We start from the raw sequence: 18,255 nt of genomic DNA, 5'->3' as shown, positions 1-18,255 counted from the left end.
AACTAATTACTCCTTCAAATCTACACATAAAACGATATGCTATTTCCCGTCGCTTCAGTTTTTTAGCGGAGAGGTGCGACTGTGTGTCGATCACCTTGACTGTAAAATAAAAAGAGGTGATGCATGAGAAAACCACGCAAGTTACACGAAATTGTCGCGAGGAACCAGTGCTGTACTCAGTTGATATTGAAACAGAGAGACAAACGTAGGAAGCGCGCCAACAAAGAAAGGACAGAATGGAAAATGGAGCTGAGAGGTTAAACGGAGTAATATGTTCGAACAAGTAAAAAAAGAAAAACGAAAACCAAAAAAACTTTCATCTTGACAACATTTGCGGGAAATGTCGTGTAGATAAAAATTTTTTTGATGGTTATGATCAGTGGTTTATTTTTGGCCGTCAAATTGGAGAATCCTGAATTCCAGGACTCATGATCAGTGTCGCAAAGATACTGAAACATCGATTGATGACAACACGACCTCGATCAAATTCCGCGGCCATGGTTACCAAAAAGCTGTTCTTTACCGGAGTTGCATCCATGTCAAATTCCAAATATAGACAAATGCGATTACGTGGCTCTTAATAAATGTTCATTGGTTGATCTGACAAGTTCCAATCGGTGTCCACTCATCCATAACCTTGCGAGATTATTAATAATTATTAATAATTCAAATGCTCTAGAAGAGGCATCTTTTACTCCCAAGCTATATTACCTTTTCTTCTAAAAAAGCTAGTATTATGTATATTGAAAAAGGAGAAGCTAGCAAGATGAGAAATTTGAAATTGACGTATTCGGGGTTGAAATTGTCACTGACCAAAAAATTTGCGTTTCTGAAGTGGCCCGCCCACCATGTTTCGTGCCCTTAGAACTAACCTCTAGCGGTCATACTTGCGCAAAATTAAAAATTGCTTTTGCTTGCACACCTCCTCTTTACCAAATGAATATAAAACAGTTTCAATTTGACTCACTTTTATTTTTCGGTCTTTGCCACCCGTTTGAAATGTCGTACTAAGTGCATTTATTCTTATTGGTACATCCATTCTGGAGTTTTGTGCTTTTGTGGTGATCTCTACCTATATGTCTCTGTTAGTAAATAGGAAAGTACTCTATAATTGAAAGTTGGCAGCCGGCCATTATAGCCTGGAGTAATCATGATGTATAATCATGAATGTCTTGCTTGAGAGTATACCTTCATCTCCTAGCTTCATTTACTAGATGGTATGAGACCTACTTGAAAAGCACTTGGCGTAGACTCACGCAAAATGTTTGGTTATAAATGATTTCTTTCTTAAATTAGGTAATGATTTTTCAACATATTCAATTGACTGTCATCCGTGAGGAGAGCACGAGAACTCATTTATATGCATACAGAACACGGAGATGTAACTAAACCCCGTAAAACCCTTGTTAGAACTAGAGCATTTAGCGGTGAAAATTCACCACCAATGAAATTTACCTTTTTAGGGACCAGTCATTTTTTTATCGCCTGGGGATGGTGGGGTGGGGTGGTGGTGGGAATATTTTAGGGGATCACCTGGTTTTCAGGGGTAATGTAGGGGAATCAGTCATCGCCAAGAGAGTATCAAGGGGTGCTATAAAGAAAATGACTGGTGATTAACCCTTTAACCCCTAGAAGTGATTAACATGTAACTTCTCCCTGTAATATCCAAACATTATCCAGCAAACATGTAATGAGAATACTCAAACTTATCAGGTGGAGGTTGTTATCTTGATCTACCACCAAATTCTCGTAACTTATTTACAAGGAAATGTGTAGCAGCTAGAGGGGAGAATCGACAATCAGATCTTGGGAGTTAAAGGGTTAACTACCAATGAGGAAGGACCGGAACAGTATTACAGAGCCTTATGGGGAATCAGGTAATTATTATCGTGATACAACCAAAATCTTCCGACCCGCCATGCGATACATAATTGCTAGACAGACTGGTCCCCACAAAATTTTACTGTGAACAGACATGTAACGTTATGTTTTGACGCTCCAGTGACCAAACCTGCATTGGCTGTTGAGTTTACTTTTATTCCGGCAGCAGGTAATGAACTGGTGGTGTGTGTTTAATTGATAAGTCATCGTTGAATCGCTGGTGAGTGAACAATTTTTGTCAACACTATAAATGCCAGATGAGTTTAGCCACGGCCGTGAACAGGAAACAATGCTTACGACTATATGTCACCGGAATGGAAGCTAAAGAAGAAATCCAGTTGTAAATGAAGAAACTTATAAAAACTTCAGCGAATATAGTGAAACTGATGCAGCAGGTATGTTTGTCATTAACTTCACTTCACTTTTATCTCATCCTTAAGCCTTTGCTCGAGCAAAAGCGCGCTTAATACAGATATTTTTTTAGTGATTACAGGCGACCAACTATAAGAGCCTTAACAAAATTAAAGGGGACTGATAATTTAAAGCTCTTTATTTTCTCAATGATGTTCTTCATTTCTCTTGTGTGACACTGGTGAATCTCTGCGTTTGGAACATTTGTGATTTCTTGACACTTGTAACAGGTGACTTAAAGGTTTATACTCTCAGCCAATCGACAGGCGTTTCCTAGTTTACGAATGACGTAATCAGCAGGTCAGTGGCTTACGTGGCCTAATCTCAGAAAGCCACTTGAGTGCATTGTTCATCCGTGTACTATTCTGATTTGCTAATACCAGCAGTTCACTTGTTCACATGCTTATTACGTCACTCAACTGCTTAAAAACATCTCAACTCACCAATTTCTTTTTTTTCGGGGAAGAGAGACTTACGATTATAAATTGTTGGCCATATTCCTTGCAGCGAAGAAATTCTCCTCAGGGGACGATGATGTCTCAAAAGTGACACAGGAGTATTCAACTGCAACACCGGACTCAACAAATAGTGACTGCGGCGATGATTTTTTTGTGTTCATACTGATCTACTGATCAACTGTGTGGCTGACAAGTTAAAACGGTAAGATATTATTTCAATCACGATTATTTAAAGACTCTCAACAAAACTTTAGTGTCGCCCCACGCGACGCTGTGAAGAAACCACGGATAAATGTCAATACTGGTGCGATTCTATGTTTCGTGATCGTTCAGATACGCACTGACGAGTCGTTTAATACTCTAATACGTTTTTTTGGTAATTCTTGTCAGGAGTTACTGTTTATTGACAGTAGTTTGGAAAGGCAAGGATGATTTGAGGTAACAGGCAAATTAAACAGTTTCATTCATTAAATTTGAGATAATAAGCTTTTAATGGCGTTCTCCATCATTGTACTAAAATCCCTTAAGAATAGGGCCGGGGCTAACGCCAACTGAGAAAAGGTTAATTATTCCTCCACAATTTGAATTAATCTTGCATTAATTTTCACGTCTCTCGACCATTAAAGCAACTATCTCAGTGTATGAACACACTCACTCATGGACCTGTGACGTGACGTTTTGGTCACCAAAGAAGGCGAATGACACTATTCCTCGATAAAACTGCCATGAGTGTGTTTAATATTCTCGCATTTTTGTGGCGAATCATTTTTATGTTCACTGTCGCAATGTATCTTTTTTTACCGAGTTCAAACAACCAGTTACCTGTTGAACCTGTTAGAGAGATCATAAAAAAAACGCGTGAATATTTTTTTAACTAACTCTATTTTTGAAGGAAATTTTGAAATAAATGTTTGAAGTAGTCTGAAGTTTCTGACAAAACTTACGTGCAAGGATATCATTAACAACCTTTTTGATCAGCTATTGACAGCAGTAAACATGCCACATCAAACGAGGCAAAGGATGAAATGTGGCTTTTTCCTTTTCATTTCCCAAATTGAATTTACTTTTGGAATCAATCAGGCGATTTGAGTGCGTGTAGACGTCATAGACCAACGAAGCACCCTGCAAAAAAAAAAAAATTCGGTCATCACTGATTCCGTTAGGTTATTGACCGATTATTTCCACAATTGTTATATTGCTTTGCCTCAAACGATAGTTTTTTCCCTCTGGGAACTGTTCTATAATTTATGTAGTAATAATCACATGCTTTTACTGCTTCTTCTAGGTGCCAAAGTTTTGTTAGCGAAAAATCGTTCTGGTGCAAGTGGCATAAGTGTTTTCTGTGAAAACGCCGCTTATATGATAACTCCATATGACATGGATGGTCCACAAAATGACTCTGACAGGTGGAGTTTTTATGGAACAAAGACATTGCAAAATCTTTTGCAGCAATATCTCTCAGAAACTTCAGTATCATCGTATACAGAAATTGCTTCCCATCGGCAAAACGTGAAAGCGAAAGAGCTTGGTAGCATCTTCACCGAAGACGTCCAAGAACATGAGAGTTCTCTCGCTCCTCCTCCACTTCTTCATCGACCCACAAAGCGATCCTTAGAGCAAAGCCAAATGAGTGTTGTATCGCCAGACTCTAAGCACCCAAGACTAGAGAGTTGTTCTGCTTATTTCGACCATCAAAGAGGGGGAGTGCTGCAAGAGCCTTTTGATGTCAGGGAGCAAATGTTCGAGAGGACTCGGTCGCTTGAAAACTCACTGAAGCCAGCATTTCCCCCTCCACCGCTGCTGAAGCAGACAGTAGTGAACACTAATGGACGGAAATCCCAGATAACTACACACTTTAATCATAAAGAAATTTTCCACCATACAACTGCTAAATGGAGCACAATAACGGATAGTGATCAATGTGGGACTACAATAGCTTCTCCGGACGATGCTACAAATAGCAAAAGAGTTCTTGATCATAGACTTCCGATAAAGGACGTAGCCAATGGGAGACATCCATCACCTGAGGGGAACGGAAAGCAAAAGGTTTTTACAGCACAACCTGTACCGCGACAAATAACAACCGATGATCACTCATCTTGTGGAGGGTATGCCTTTGATCACATGGCGATGCCAAAAATTGTTGCAGTGCATTCCGTTTCAAAGAGCACACGAGATGAGGACGAATGGGAAAGAAATAAAGCCTTTATTTCGAAGGTTAAAGCCGCTCGAGATAGATCATTTCACGGTGGGACGCCCGTTGAAGCGCATGGTCAAGCAAGGGAGAAACTGCAGGAAGTACCCCACCTCAAAACTAGACCAGCCATATCGCAAGACCAACAAAGTTTTCTTCAAGATTTGCAGAAGGGCACACGTCAAACCTCTTCTACTGATCTTGGAGACAGATCCATGGATATCTCGTTTGAGCGTTTTGCACTTTATCATCTGCTCTCAAAATTCCAAGGAAATGTTGAGCAGGTCAAAAGTGTTTTGAAGGAGAACCTGCAAAAGGAATGGTTAGAGTATTCTCAAGGAAGTATTGATCCTAAAAAACAGACGCTGAGTGGAGTGAATTTGAATGAGCTGCGCAAACTCTATGACGTCTGGTGTACGTTAAAAAAGAGCCAAAAAAAGGAGACTCGAAGCGGATATTTGGAGAACATTTTAAAGTCTCAGGATTCCGAGCAGTATAGAGTAAAAACAAGCTGTGGATTAAACTTTCAAAAGAACCATGAAGTCAGTCAAAGTAACTCTCAACTTTCCCCAAGTACGCAGCTCTTTAAGGCTATTTCTCCAGGATACTGTTCTCCACGAAATCTGTCCAAATCGGCAGTTCATCAGACACCTGTGAATCCTTCTCCCGTTTCTTTGAATTCACAGCGTGTTCACAACAATGTCACCGTGGAAAAAGCAGAAAGCATTTCCATGCAGCACTCCCCTATGATTATCCAAGAGAAGATTTATAGTTTTTCACGGAGCTCATCTTTAAATCGGAAAATCGGCTCCAAATCAACCTTTTCACCTGTTTTGGCTTCTTTCCGTGACCACGACATCAAGACAGCAGAACTTATCAAACATGTACAAGTGCAACCGAAAACCAATCAGGTTTACGCTTGCGATGATAGTCAATTGACATTTGATGGTCCGAAGAAAGATGGAGTTAACGCTATTATTGGTCACATCCGTAATGTCTCTAGAAACCCTCAGAGAACAGACATTGAAAAGGAGACAAAGAGTGGTTCAAACATTTCACTGCGTGCCTCTGTTCTTCAGCATTTTCCACAAACAATTTCCAAGCCAACACAAAAGGAGTCGCTTCCTTTTGTTAATTCACACACAACAACAACATTTTGTAACAACTTTATCAGTAGTTCATGCAAGGAATCCGCGCAATCTGACAATCATGCTGCCAAAAAAGCCATGCATTTAGACGCCCGCAGTATTGAAATTGGCAGCGGTCATGAAACAAAGTCAAGCTATCTCTGGCGCTTCAAAGGGGGAAAATTGATTAGTGACAACATGCCCATTCTCCGTACTGAAAAACCAGTAGCAGAAATTGATGCGAGGACGATGAATAAGATTAAAGAGCCTGAAGTTGTGGTAAAACGTGAAGGCCATGCCTCTGGGCAGCAGCCATGCCACAGAGATTCAAACTGGAAGTCCATTCCTCAAGGGTGTCCGCGTGTTAGTTCAACAGCAGAGCAGGAACATAAGAAAGTGTGTGGTGCTGCAGCTTCTGGTAAGCGGTGCTACTGTGTTTTGGAACCCAACTGCCGTCCACAAAGGGATAAAACATCAATTGATCCTCTTCAAAGTATGCAAAATATGATTAACAGAGCAGCAGAAAGTTCACCGAGACACCGTCCCTCGCAAATCCATGCTCAAAGACCAGACACTACGGAGAAAACAGCAAAGAATATTGTAGCCACTAACAGTGCACAGGTATACCAGCGGCCTAGCACTATCGTCCGGATTTCAACCAGTGCACACGACCGCCAACAGTCCAAAGAAACAGTCAGTGTTTCAAGTAATGAGCAGTTTAGTCGGCAATCTGCAGCCAACTTCCATTTTACCACGAGCTCGCAAGAAAAAAAGCTATCCTATACTACTGTCAAAGTAACAAGTGCTGCCAACGGAAATCAACAACCCCCTCCAAGTCTCCTTATTTCACCTGCTGCACAATCAAGTAGCCAAAATATTTCGAGTAACGAGCAGTTTAACGGACCCTCCAGTGCAGGCTTACACGCTTTTGGAAATGTAAAGGAACAATCCAGTGCCAATGTCCACCTGTCATATGATAAGCAGATAAACCAACGACCCAACTCCACCGATAAGCATACTCAGTATAACGAACCAAACACCCATCAACGTATTGCTAACCGGCAAGAATTTCTTCGTGACGAAGAAGTGAACAGTTTGCTAATCCCTCGCTCGCAGATAAAACAGCAGCCTGGGAATGATACTGGGATAGCTGTTTCGTGTACTGTCCGCCAAACAAACCAACAAAGAACCCAGCAATCAAACACAATTGCCAACCTTGACAACACTATACCAACAGGTCAGCTTACAAATGGTAGCCTGGTTCTTTCTGGTGGCGCACTTGCAAACCAACAGTCTAACATACAAAGCACAATTTCCAAGGTTTCTGCGAAAACTGTGGTTAGGATAGCCCCAAAGGTGGAATCTGGTGCTAACGGCGAAATAGAGAAACCCAAGAAAGCTGCAACCTCGATTCCTATCAAATCTGAAAAAGCCAACGATAAACAGTGCAGTTTTGTAACACCCCATCCTCCAAAGAAACAGTATACTTCTCTGCAACAGCTTGCTAATAAAGTTATCGAGACTAGACAGAGAATCGAGACGGAGAGCATTCCATGGAAGAAAAAGATTTTAAAATCTCTCGAAGCCGTGCTGATGAAACGGTTGAGAAAAGTAGAGAGAGAGACTGGGGAACAGGCCAATCTAGGTGGCGGAAAAATTTCTGAGACTGAAAAGAATAAAGTCGGACATCAGAAAGAAAAATAGAAAGAGAGAGAAAAAAAAATTAAAATCTAAGACCTAACAAGAATAAAACTTTTTTAACTATAGTTTTATGAAATAGTTTCTTTTATCTCATTGTAGGTTTTCCCTGAATGAATTCACTTTCTGTCAGGAATAATTTAGAAAATGAATCCTCCCCATCCATTGTGGGGTCCAGTTGTGACTGAAAAATTTTTGGGAGGAATTAAACCCGCAAAGAAGTGGTCGCTCCAAGGTTCCACGATTGTCTTAGTTTGCTTTCATGCACTAATTTACATCTTGTCGATCATACTATTGATCATGCAGTTCTCCCTTCAGTCGTATGATCATTGTGATCAGTCTTTACTATTTGTCTGGAGTCCTCGTTTTTTTGTGCTTACGGCCACCATGACCTCGATATCTTACAATATATAGTCAATATTACCCTTTAACACTACCCTTATTTCCACTTCCTCTCGTCTCTTATCTCCTCCACCCGCCTTTTTGAAAAAAAGACCGAGTGAGTGTGACCTTATTAAGGACGAAGATCATAACCAACAGTTGAAAGGAAATGTTGTTCTAAAAAAACGATGTAGAAAATCAAACGAATCTGAAAAAGCAAAAAACGTCAATAAGAACAGAGGAATCTGCCTCGAGCGCGGGAAAACGCATCTGAGTGTGTTAGGATTGTTCATTGTTGTTTTTTTTTTTTCAAGTCTGATTGGTTAGCAGGGGTCAGAAATATTCAAGACTAATGGCAGAGGAAATACGAGTAAAGCGCACTCATTGTTCTTCATGGATTTCTTTGAACACTTAATGGAAAATTTCTCTATTTACACACTTAATGTACCTGTCAGCTGACAAGAGGGCGGAACGAAGTGTCGGTCATGTTTTCAAACTGTTGGTTCCCTCTCTTCCATTTGAAGTGTAAGCGGCGATGACAATGTTTGTAGAAATCGAACAAGCAAATAGAACATTTGATCGGATTTCTCCACAAAGAACACAAGTAGCATCTTAGAAGAACACGGTTTTCTACGGAGAGTTGATACTCGTTTTGTTTAAGGATTCACTGAAGGTAGGATAATGAAAAAAATTATTTCCCTGTCGACTCTTCACATAATACCAAACTACTATACCTTACAAAGCAAAATGACTAGACAGGTTGAAACAGTGGGTCGCTACTTCACGACTTTCCAAAGTTATTTAGCCTGTTTTGATCCATTGTACTGTTTACAACCACTGAAATTCAGCCGTGTGATCGGTGTTCTAATAAAAATTTAGCAAATTTTTTTATTGCAAAAAAACTGTCGCCAGGAAAGAACTAAAATCGTACACGATAGTATAGTAATTGTAAATTTTCATTCGTGGGTTTAAACGGCTTACCTTGTCCCATGTAAGAATAAGACTAAATAACCTTTTTGTATCCGTGAATCAAAATAATTTCTTCTGTTAATTAATGATTTAACACTTTCTTTTGATCTGAAAGAAGATGGCATCCAAAATTGGCGTCTTGGGAGAAGTTGCCGCCACTTCTGCGACAAACTCTGCTTCAATTCTGAACAAGAATACGAAGCCTCATAATCATATTTATTTTTCATTTAACAGAAAAACTTGCATAATTATTATTTGGGTTAAACTTATTGTATTAGTGGTTTGCTTCCGTCAGGATTACTGGTTGTAGCAGGTGTACCAATTTTGCTTCGTTTTCCTGTCTGTGTCCCCTCGCTGGGGTTAATTGAGCCACCTGTTGATAAAACAAGGACAGAGAGAATTAAGGAATTTCACTCTTCACTGAACAACTTCACAACTTCTTAACATAGCCTCAAACAAAACATGCCATTGATCGCACCAAAAGTAAATTATTTTGTTCATTAAAAAATGAACCGAAGCCGGAGAATTAATGATAACACAGGGTGGCCCCTGAAGGGGGAGGAGAGGGAGGAGAGGGAGGAGAGGGAGGAGAGGGAGGAGAGGGAGGAGAGGGAGGAGAGGGAGGAGAGGGAGGAGAGGGAGGAGAGGGAGGAGAGGGAGGAGAGGGAGGAGAGGGAGGAGAGGGAGGAGAGGGAGGAGAGGGAGGAGAGGGAGGAGAGTTAAGGAGAAAAATGCTGCTCTCTCGACTTGTTCTTCCTCATGCTCATCGTAGAAAGCTCCGCTCTACAATTTCGAGGCAGGGCTGGAGATCCGAGTTTTCTTGCAAGGGTGGGAGGTGAAAGAAGCAATCAGCGTCTGACGAATGTCGAGCATGACCGTCGATTGCTGCATGTTAATAGTTGGCGATGAGGTTTGTGTCTCAAACCTCTGAGTGATGTGTGGTGCTCTCAAACCTTTTTTTCTTTTTTGTGCTGGTATCAACATTTCAGGTGGTGACCATGAAACACAACATCGCAAAATCGAAGAGGAATGGCCGCGATTTATCAGCCAATTCCTACCTAAAAGAGGACTCGACAAATGGAATCTACATACCGGTATACTGACTCTTCAGACTCGGAGGAATTAAGTTTGGACAACTTTACTGTACAAAGGTACGACTTATAGAATTGTTCCTCTTTCTTTTGTTGCATGCAGAAAAATATAACAAGAACTGTGTCGTGGAAGTAAACGTAGGGCTGTAAGTCTCCTTTAGAAGGTGCTGAGCCTTAAATTATTTTCATAACCAGTAGATCAGGGAGAAACTGACAGGAATCAAAACCATCAAGTACACACTGCGTCAGAATGGTGCTGGTGTCCTTTTCTTTAAAAATACGGACATCATTATATATGGTGAAGTTTTTGGAGTCTTGTAAGTTTACGATTGGGGCCAAAAACAGCGAAATTAGATCGGACTCTATTCTGGGCACAATTCAACTTACTTAAAATTTACCTGAAATCGGCGTTCGGTTAATTGATGAAACAATTTTTACAAGTGTCTGAATGCAACTCGGTCTTCATTACTGAAAAGGAATAACTCCCCTCTCTCCCTGCAATCCGATGTCCATCGCAGGAAAATTAAAAAAAAAATGCACAGCCTGGATTGGGCCCTGTTAATCTACACATGATGTTGTCACGAAGCTAAAAATTGCCGTCAATTGGGCACCCGCGTGTTTTTCTTCGTTCGAAGGGGTCAGAGATACGGAGTCTCCACAAACAATCTAATCGACGTTCAAAAAAATTGGCGAATCCGAAAATCTAAGGGCAAGAGATAAACAGTAGTTTCTCAGACACGGCCGAATAAGGGCTTGGGCATTTTAAGAATGTACAACCCGTTGGAGAGGATAATTAGCGCAGATGTCTTTTACCTCTCACACCGATCGATACGATGACAGGTAATCTTTCGTAAATCGTAGGACCTGTGATAATTTGACGAGTTTCTCCATGATTTCACGCTTCATCTCCCGAGACGAAACTAACAAAAATTATCGTTTATTGTAGATTAGCTAGTGCAAACACGGATACAGAAGACACGAGTGATGGAAGCGACGAAGATATCCGATCTACCAGGCTGGAGTCTGATGATAGAAGGTAAGAACCCCTTAGAATATTAACATATCAAATATTTATGTTAGATTAATTACTCCGTGAGAGGAAAATAATCAGTTGTTGGACTGGTTCTAGTCAGTATAGGCTGTATTTAGACAGCTCTCCAATCTCGTTTGTTTTCTACAGTTGTCGTAGAACACACTAACCGATTGAAAAGTTCAAGCCGTCCAAAGATGCAGAGCGTACACCACCAAAAACTCGCTGCATGCGATCGAAGCCAATCTAATTGTTTAGTTGAAGAGTCAAGATTGCGTTTGAAAAGAAAGATTTTAACATAAAACGTCTCTTTCGATTAACCATTTACATTTAAACTGAGTGTTTGCATTCTCCGCTCTGTTCTCGGTACATTTCTTATGGTATTAATTGGTAAAATTTGTTTGGCAATTATGAGCTTCTTTACTTGGTGATCATTTCCTTTCTTCCTGTGACCTTAACGTGTGATTCAGAGGTGATATTGTAAGGAGAAATTGAAGAAGTTAGGCACCGCTTTTGGTCAAAAAAAGCTTCTTTCTTGCCGAGAGGGCGAACTCCGTGAGCCTTCAAACGACGGAAATTATTCGTAATATTTTTGGGTAGTTGACTAAAGTACAAAAGCTCACTGGTTTGTTGATCTCTGATCGGGGGCTTCAAATTGTAGGAAAACATCTTTTGATTTATTTTGGCTCGGGCCGTGACCTAGAACCATGTAAGTCTGGAAACAACACCGCAGCTAACCTGTCGTGATACATGCAGGCTTTCATTAATCGTAGTGTTCGTTAAAATCTGTAGTGCGCCAAACTGGTAAAACTGGAGCCAGTCAAAATATACGACAGAAAGATTGGAAACAGGTGACTGCTGATATGGGTTTACACTGCATGCTAAAAGGGAGTAAAGACTTATCAGAGATAACTATGGTCAAGTCTTCTATGTTGTATTCCGTCAACTCAGTAAGGGTCAGATATTTTAAATTATGTACAACATTTGCAGAAGAGTGAACTTTATTTTTTAACGTTTTTGTATATCCAATAGGGAGATACCGCAAAAGAAATATCAAGACAAGAATGAAATCAAGAACGATTTCCTTAAAGAAGCTTCGAACACTGCCCATACTCCAGCAGATTCAAATGAATCTCCAAAACCAATCTCAAGTGATACAACGTATTCTCTTCGGGTACCCCCAAGTGGAGAAACTGACTCTTCTCCGAGCGCCCGAGCCTACTCCCCAGAGGAGGAAAGTGAACTGTTTTCAACAGAATACGTCGATAAGTTGGTGGCCTCGTTTTGGAACAAAGTTGATCAGAAGATCGAGGCAGCTGTTTCTAATCACCAGGCGAGTCCGCAGGCCACTCAGCAGACTAACATGGAAAACAGTGCGCAGACGGGGGATACTAAAGCAGATGACAAAAGCAATGGTAAAGAGAAAGCTAATTCATTGTCGGTATCACTCTCTCATTTACAGAACTGGGGCTGCTCTGCCGTCTTATTAACGCACATATCAATCTACTGGATATATTTAGTTGACATGGTTGATCTGTTTTTTTCTTTGTTATTTGTTTCCACCTCACAGGCAGTGTATTATTCTTGTTTTTACTTGTCATTTTCAGCTAAACCACTCCTTGCTCTTCATATTAAGCAATATTTTTCTCTTAACAGACAAAAGTACCACTAAGTACCCTGGAGGTGTCTGCGTGTTTATCCTTTTTATATTCCAGGTAAGGACTCTATGGGACTCCAACGTTTTGACATACGTGGGTACAGGGTTAATAAAAGAATGGGTGGCTATGCAGCTCGTGGCTGAGGGGTCCGGGACAGCACCTTTATCGAGTCACTGAAGAAACCTCATTCCTGCATAACCTCTTTCTTCTCCACGAATGAATACGAATGACTATTAGTAATTTAAAGTCGGATATCCTCTAGTAGACTAGCATGCTGTCGTAGAGGACTAGGAATTCCTCTAGTCGCTCCGCTTAGCTTATAACTCACGAGCAAGGATAAACTCAGAAAGTTTTGGCCGTCGATGGAATGGAAACTTTAACTTACCTTGCGTAGATAACATGCAAGTATCTGGCGTGAAGTTTCTGGCGTGATATGAAAACCAAGAGTAGCCTCTACTCGATGATCTCTTGCGTGCAAATTAAAATGGTGAATTGGTGGAAAATTTACTTCCTCATAAAAAAAGTGGTAGTTTTGTTAGACGTTTTGAAGCAATTTTTTTGAACTAGTTTCATCATGGGTAACCTGTATAACACATTTTTAACTCCTTTTTTTGTTGTTGCAGTTTTTAGCAAAAATTTGTGTTCTTTGTAAAGAGGATATAAAGAACAAGTGGAAGGTCAGTAACTTAAGTCAACAACGCATGCGCTTTTTATGATGTGACTTATTAATAAAACAAAGGTGGGATACACATTACTAGCCAGCTTTAAAACACTTGTGAAAAGAAGCTTTGTCGTTAAATGTTAAATATAAAGCGTACTCTGCATATCAACACTGCCTAAAATAATTAAGTCTTATGTCTCAGTAACTGGTAAGGCCTTTAGAAGCTTAGGGCGGTTCTTCAGCTGGTACAAAACCTTCAGTGTCACTATTGTGTCAATCTGTTTTTAAGGAAGAGGCTTAAAAAAAGATGTTTGTAAGAAAATCAAAGTACTCTTCGAGGCGAAGCCAACGTTTGTTATCGTTACATGTTCCGTCCGGGATTAATTTTATTCGCAATTTTCAAAACACTTCCTATCATCAGGAGTGGTTCACCGATGGAATGTGGCGGCAGAATCTGAAAACGATTATTACTCATCGCCATGCTAACTTCACAGTTGTTATGGTTACGTTGATGGATTGTTTCTTAGTGGTTGCTAACATTCTTGCTGACTTTGACGTGATTGATGGTAAGGCTCAAAAGATACGTGTAAAGTATAGGGACGAAATGGCTCACATTGCCTGCGATTGTTTAGCAAGGAACAATAGCAAAAATATGGTAAGCCACTTTTATAAAGAAACTGTGGCACTGCGTCGGTTGGGTTAATAACAAGGTAGTTTGGTTTTATCAATTGAGTTGATGATGTAAATTGGCCACCATAGAGGGTTTCTCTCGCTCTGACGAAGAGCTAACGCTCGATGCGTCAGCCTTGGAAACTTTCCACGGGGGCCAATTGACATTATTAATTCAGTAGATAAAACCAAATTATCCTAAACGAAATAGAAAAAGGTGGCAATGAAAACTCTGAGTACAGTGAATATAATTAAAATCTACTAGGGCACGGGAAAAGGCAGGCGGTCAAATGCGATTGGCTTTCATCTACATTTGACTGGACAACAGGGTGGCGAGGGATTTCTTCACCAGTCTTAGAGTGGCCTGATAAAAAGGGAAACAATCGCAATCCCGAATTATTTTTGAATCTCAATTAACACTGGCAGTCGTCGTAAGAAATTGAAACCACCTTGCCTCTCTCAATGTGATGACAATTGCTAAGATGCCAGTCCCGGAGCATGGATGCCGTGTGATGTTGAAGACACCATAATAAACTTTTCATATATAGATCATGGCATTCTGATATAGGAGCCATTCTTCTGTAAGAGGGCATCATCACTTCAATGTCGAAAGGAACTGTTAGGATTAATCACGATTGCGTGTCAAAGACGTAAAAGGTGTTGCTTTGTATCTTTCAGATAACGGAATTGAATTCATTTTTCACGGTTTTCTTGACATCAATTTGATCATAATGTTCTTATTTGTTGTCGAGGTAAGGTTTTTAATGTTTCAAACGGTCTCTGTTGTAACCACAGTGAAAGAGTGTATATTTCATAGGCGGGAATATCCATCACTTACGATCACTATCATGATTTCCATCAGCATATATAGCTCCTAAAATTATATGTATAAACTTACCTTTTTTCGCGAATTATTCATAGTGTAAGTTTACTTCGAATTTCTGGAAGAGAAAAGAAAGCTACCACATTCCCAGACCACACTTTAGAGATATTTTTCATCGTTAGGGCAACATTTTCTCGACTGAGAAAATTGACTCGGTAACCTGTACCGTCTCCCCCTTTCTACCCTCCAACCATATCAATATTGCCTTGCTCACAATTTGGTCGGTCCTTGATATTATGACGCCGTACTGCAACACAAGAGGAGGAGAGTAGGGCAAGGATTTTTTTCTAGAAATTTAGGTGTGGTGGGTGTCCTGATGCATTAGTTATTGCTGGAGCAGGGGGTGGGGAGTTTGAGGATCTTGGTCAAGTCACAATAGTATTTACTTACACCCCTCATAAGGCTGTGTAATATTTTTATGATTCCCCCACTTTCTCCCCCTATCCCCCCCCCCCCCTCATTGGAAGTTAATTGGCAGTCAATTTCCTAAAATTCACTTTTATTCTATTTTGACGACGACTGACCCTTCCTCCATTCCCCCTGAAAACCATGCGATGCCCCAAAAATCCTCCACTGCCCCCTTCCCCCAAGGGTATAAGTGGTGACTGGTCCCTAACTAGAAGTCGATATGTAAACTTGGAACTATTCTATCAAGGGATCTGTACTGTATTGCAGTGAACAATCAGTCAGGCTCAATAACTGTTTCAGTAGCGTCCTGTGTTGTTCTTCCCAGTGTCTTGTAAGAATGGCTGTTCTCCAAAAAGAACTTTTTCAAGACAAGCTGGAGGTAATCAATAGCTCACTTGTTGCAGATTATTATATCGCTCAGTTAGTATGTGCGCCATGATTGGTCAATTTAGCGGGCCGTATTTCACTGCACGGCTCCTTCCATTTGAACCCAGAGATCTGCAGGTTACGCCCCTGGTTTTTTCCGCTCAGATTTATGCATGTGTGCTTCGTGCTTGGGCCATAAATCCGAGCGGTAAAAACTCCTTCCGTAACTTACAGTACAGACCTCGAACACGGTTATTATATACTGTTGTTTTGGTAACCGGAAGGGTATTACCTATAGGAGATGTACCGTATATAACCAAATGTGGGAGGTAATAACCACAGGGAGGAAAATACTATTTGGATTTCGTTTCATTTTTTATGCGCACAATCTTTAAAAGTATATTATATATTCTTTATCGCAGATGTTTGACGCTGCTCTGGTGTATTTCTACTTTCTGGTAGAGTTAATTACAAGCAATTGCTTCAGGTAAATTTACAGTATGATTACGTAATGACCATTTAAACGTAACACCGAACCGCATGTGCATGCATTTTGCTCCAAAGTTTGATATTTCACTTTCTTTAATTGTCATGCTTTCGTTTTCCAGTGAAGTACAAAAGCCTTACCCCAAGTACCTACATATGATAGTCATTCTTCGATGCTGGCGAATTCTTCTCGTTTTAGAACGTAAGTGACCAACCTCAACCGATTACTCAATGCTACCGGCACAAATCATGCGAATCAATCAAATCAATCAGGCCACTACTGATCTCTCTAAAGCTTTTCATCTGTGTAAATAACTTTACACACCTTATCAAAATGCATGTGAAAAGTAACATTTCCTAAACAGTGCTTAGTTTTTTCTTTTTTTTTTTTTCTTTTTTCGTAATTTGCTCCTTAACGAAAGCTAACTGATCGATTGATCGAACAGGTGATAAACTGGATGATGATCGATTGATTCATTGATTGAATACGATTCAATACATTTGTTGTTCTCGTCGGTTGGCTGGCTGCTGAATTATTCGATTGGTCAGATTTCACCTCCTTGGTTGATTGACTAATTGACTCTCTGACTGGCTGAGTAACTGAATGTCTGACAAATTGAAGGCCTCATTGACCGACCAACCGACTGACAAACTAAATGACAGTTGACTCACGACCGACTGATTCTTTGCTTCATTGTCTCACGTTCGTTTGATTTATCTCAATTTAGTCGGATACCTTTTCATTTCCCCTTAGAACTTCAGCTGGAAAAAGAATTAGAATTGAGCGCCATGGAAAGCCAAACGCAAAGATGACAGCAGTGAAGGACCACACCCCTTTTTGTACAACAAATTAGAATTTTGATCTTACTTCCGAAGTTAGACATCATGTTTAAAACGAGCATTGAAATCGACGCAATCATTCAACCTTTCTACCCCCAAGATTGCCGCCTCACTCTCCCTTTTTCCTCCTGTAACTTCCTTTCAAAAATGATTCCCAGGAATTCGGCGTAAACTTTTTCGTGATTTTTATCAAATGTTCGCTTAGTAACACTTAAAATTTGGTAGAAGAAATTACTAATTGTTCACTTCGGACGTAAAAAGGTTATTGAGAAAAACTTCAAAGCAAACCAGTCGGCCACTCAGAATTATCGTATAACCCTTTATACCCTAACATCAATATGCATATTCTATATATACTGTCATCTATACATTTCCTAAGGTGCTGAGAAGGAGAATTTGTTTAACGATCAAGAGCTTCTTTAGTTGGTGATCAATTCCTTTATTCTCATGATCTTAAATGAATGATTCAGCAGTAATACTGTAAGGAGAAACTAGATGCTGGTCACTCTTAGGGTTTAAAGGGATAATTGTCCCATTTGTAAAGGCTTTGCTCACCGAGTCGGTTCTTGAGCATTATAACAAGAAGCTTGTGTCGTAGTTTAACCAATCAATTCTGTGTGGAACCACCCCCGTTCTCCCGCCAAATGAGACGAGGACCAAAGAGCCCATCTGGCATCGTAGCCAGAGTGAGAGGGGGAAAGGGTAAGAAATAAAGGCTATATGACGTGAACGCAATTTTACCTCAAAATACCCAGATGATTCTTGATTATGCGGAGCATAACATTATAATCGCTTTCGATTCTTTGTTTTATACTATATAATTAATAAAACGGTTTTTTTTAAAATAGCTATATAGCAATCAGTTTAATCCATATAAAACCCGACCGATGTAATTTATTATGAAATACGATAGCGTTAGGATTGCTGAGTTTGACAACTTTATGTTAAGTCAGGATTCCCATACACATTGGTATATCGGGATTCTGACAATGAGAGGTATTTTGTATACATTGAGGTATTAAAAACTAAAAAGAAAAATATGCT

General features: G+C 40.1%; 2 protein-coding genes across 3 annotated transcripts; both read left to right on the top strand.

The window, feature by feature from the left end:
* Window positions 1–2,174: 2,174 nt before the first annotated feature.
* On the top strand, window positions 2,175–7,800 carry LOC131793591 (uncharacterized). Of its 2 annotated transcripts, XM_066169273.1 has the most exons (3): window positions 2,175–2,276; window positions 2,800–2,952; window positions 4,036–7,800. In XM_066169273.1, the coding sequence occupies exon 3, from the start codon at window positions 4,110–4,112 to the stop codon at window positions 7,773–7,775; it is 3,666 nt and encodes a 1,221-aa protein (XP_066025370.1). In that variant the 5' UTR covers window positions 2,175–2,276; window positions 2,800–2,952; window positions 4,036–4,109; the 3' UTR covers window positions 7,776–7,800. The 2 variants fall into 2 exon arrangements, with proteins under 2 accessions (XP_066025370.1, XP_058967003.2); XM_059111020.2 differs by lacking the exon at window positions 2,175–2,276 and having other exon boundaries at window positions 2,764–2,952.
* Window positions 7,801–8,696: 896 nt separating this feature from the next.
* On the top strand, window positions 8,697–18,249 carry LOC131793819 (uncharacterized). Its single transcript, XM_059111306.2, has 12 exons — window positions 8,697–8,823; window positions 10,109–10,270; window positions 11,157–11,246; window positions 12,273–12,655; window positions 12,897–12,955; window positions 13,522–13,575; window positions 13,981–14,125; window positions 14,907–14,980; window positions 15,845–15,898; window positions 16,308–16,372; window positions 16,494–16,573; window positions 17,126–18,249. Exons 2-12 carry the CDS (start codon window positions 10,197–10,199, stop codon window positions 17,182–17,184), a joined length of 1,137 nt encoding a protein of 378 aa, XP_058967289.2. The 5' UTR covers window positions 8,697–8,823; window positions 10,109–10,196; the 3' UTR covers window positions 17,185–18,249.
* The last annotated feature ends 6 nt before the right edge of the window (window positions 18,250–18,255 follow it).

Source organism: Pocillopora verrucosa, chromosome 6, assembly GCF_036669915.1.
Source record: "Pocillopora verrucosa isolate sample1 chromosome 6, ASM3666991v2, whole genome shotgun sequence".
Classification (NCBI taxonomy): Eukaryota; Metazoa; Cnidaria; class Anthozoa; order Scleractinia; family Pocilloporidae; genus Pocillopora; species Pocillopora verrucosa.
The sequence above is the reverse complement of the archived record's forward strand: the minus strand, read 5'-3'. Positions and strand labels throughout refer to the sequence as shown.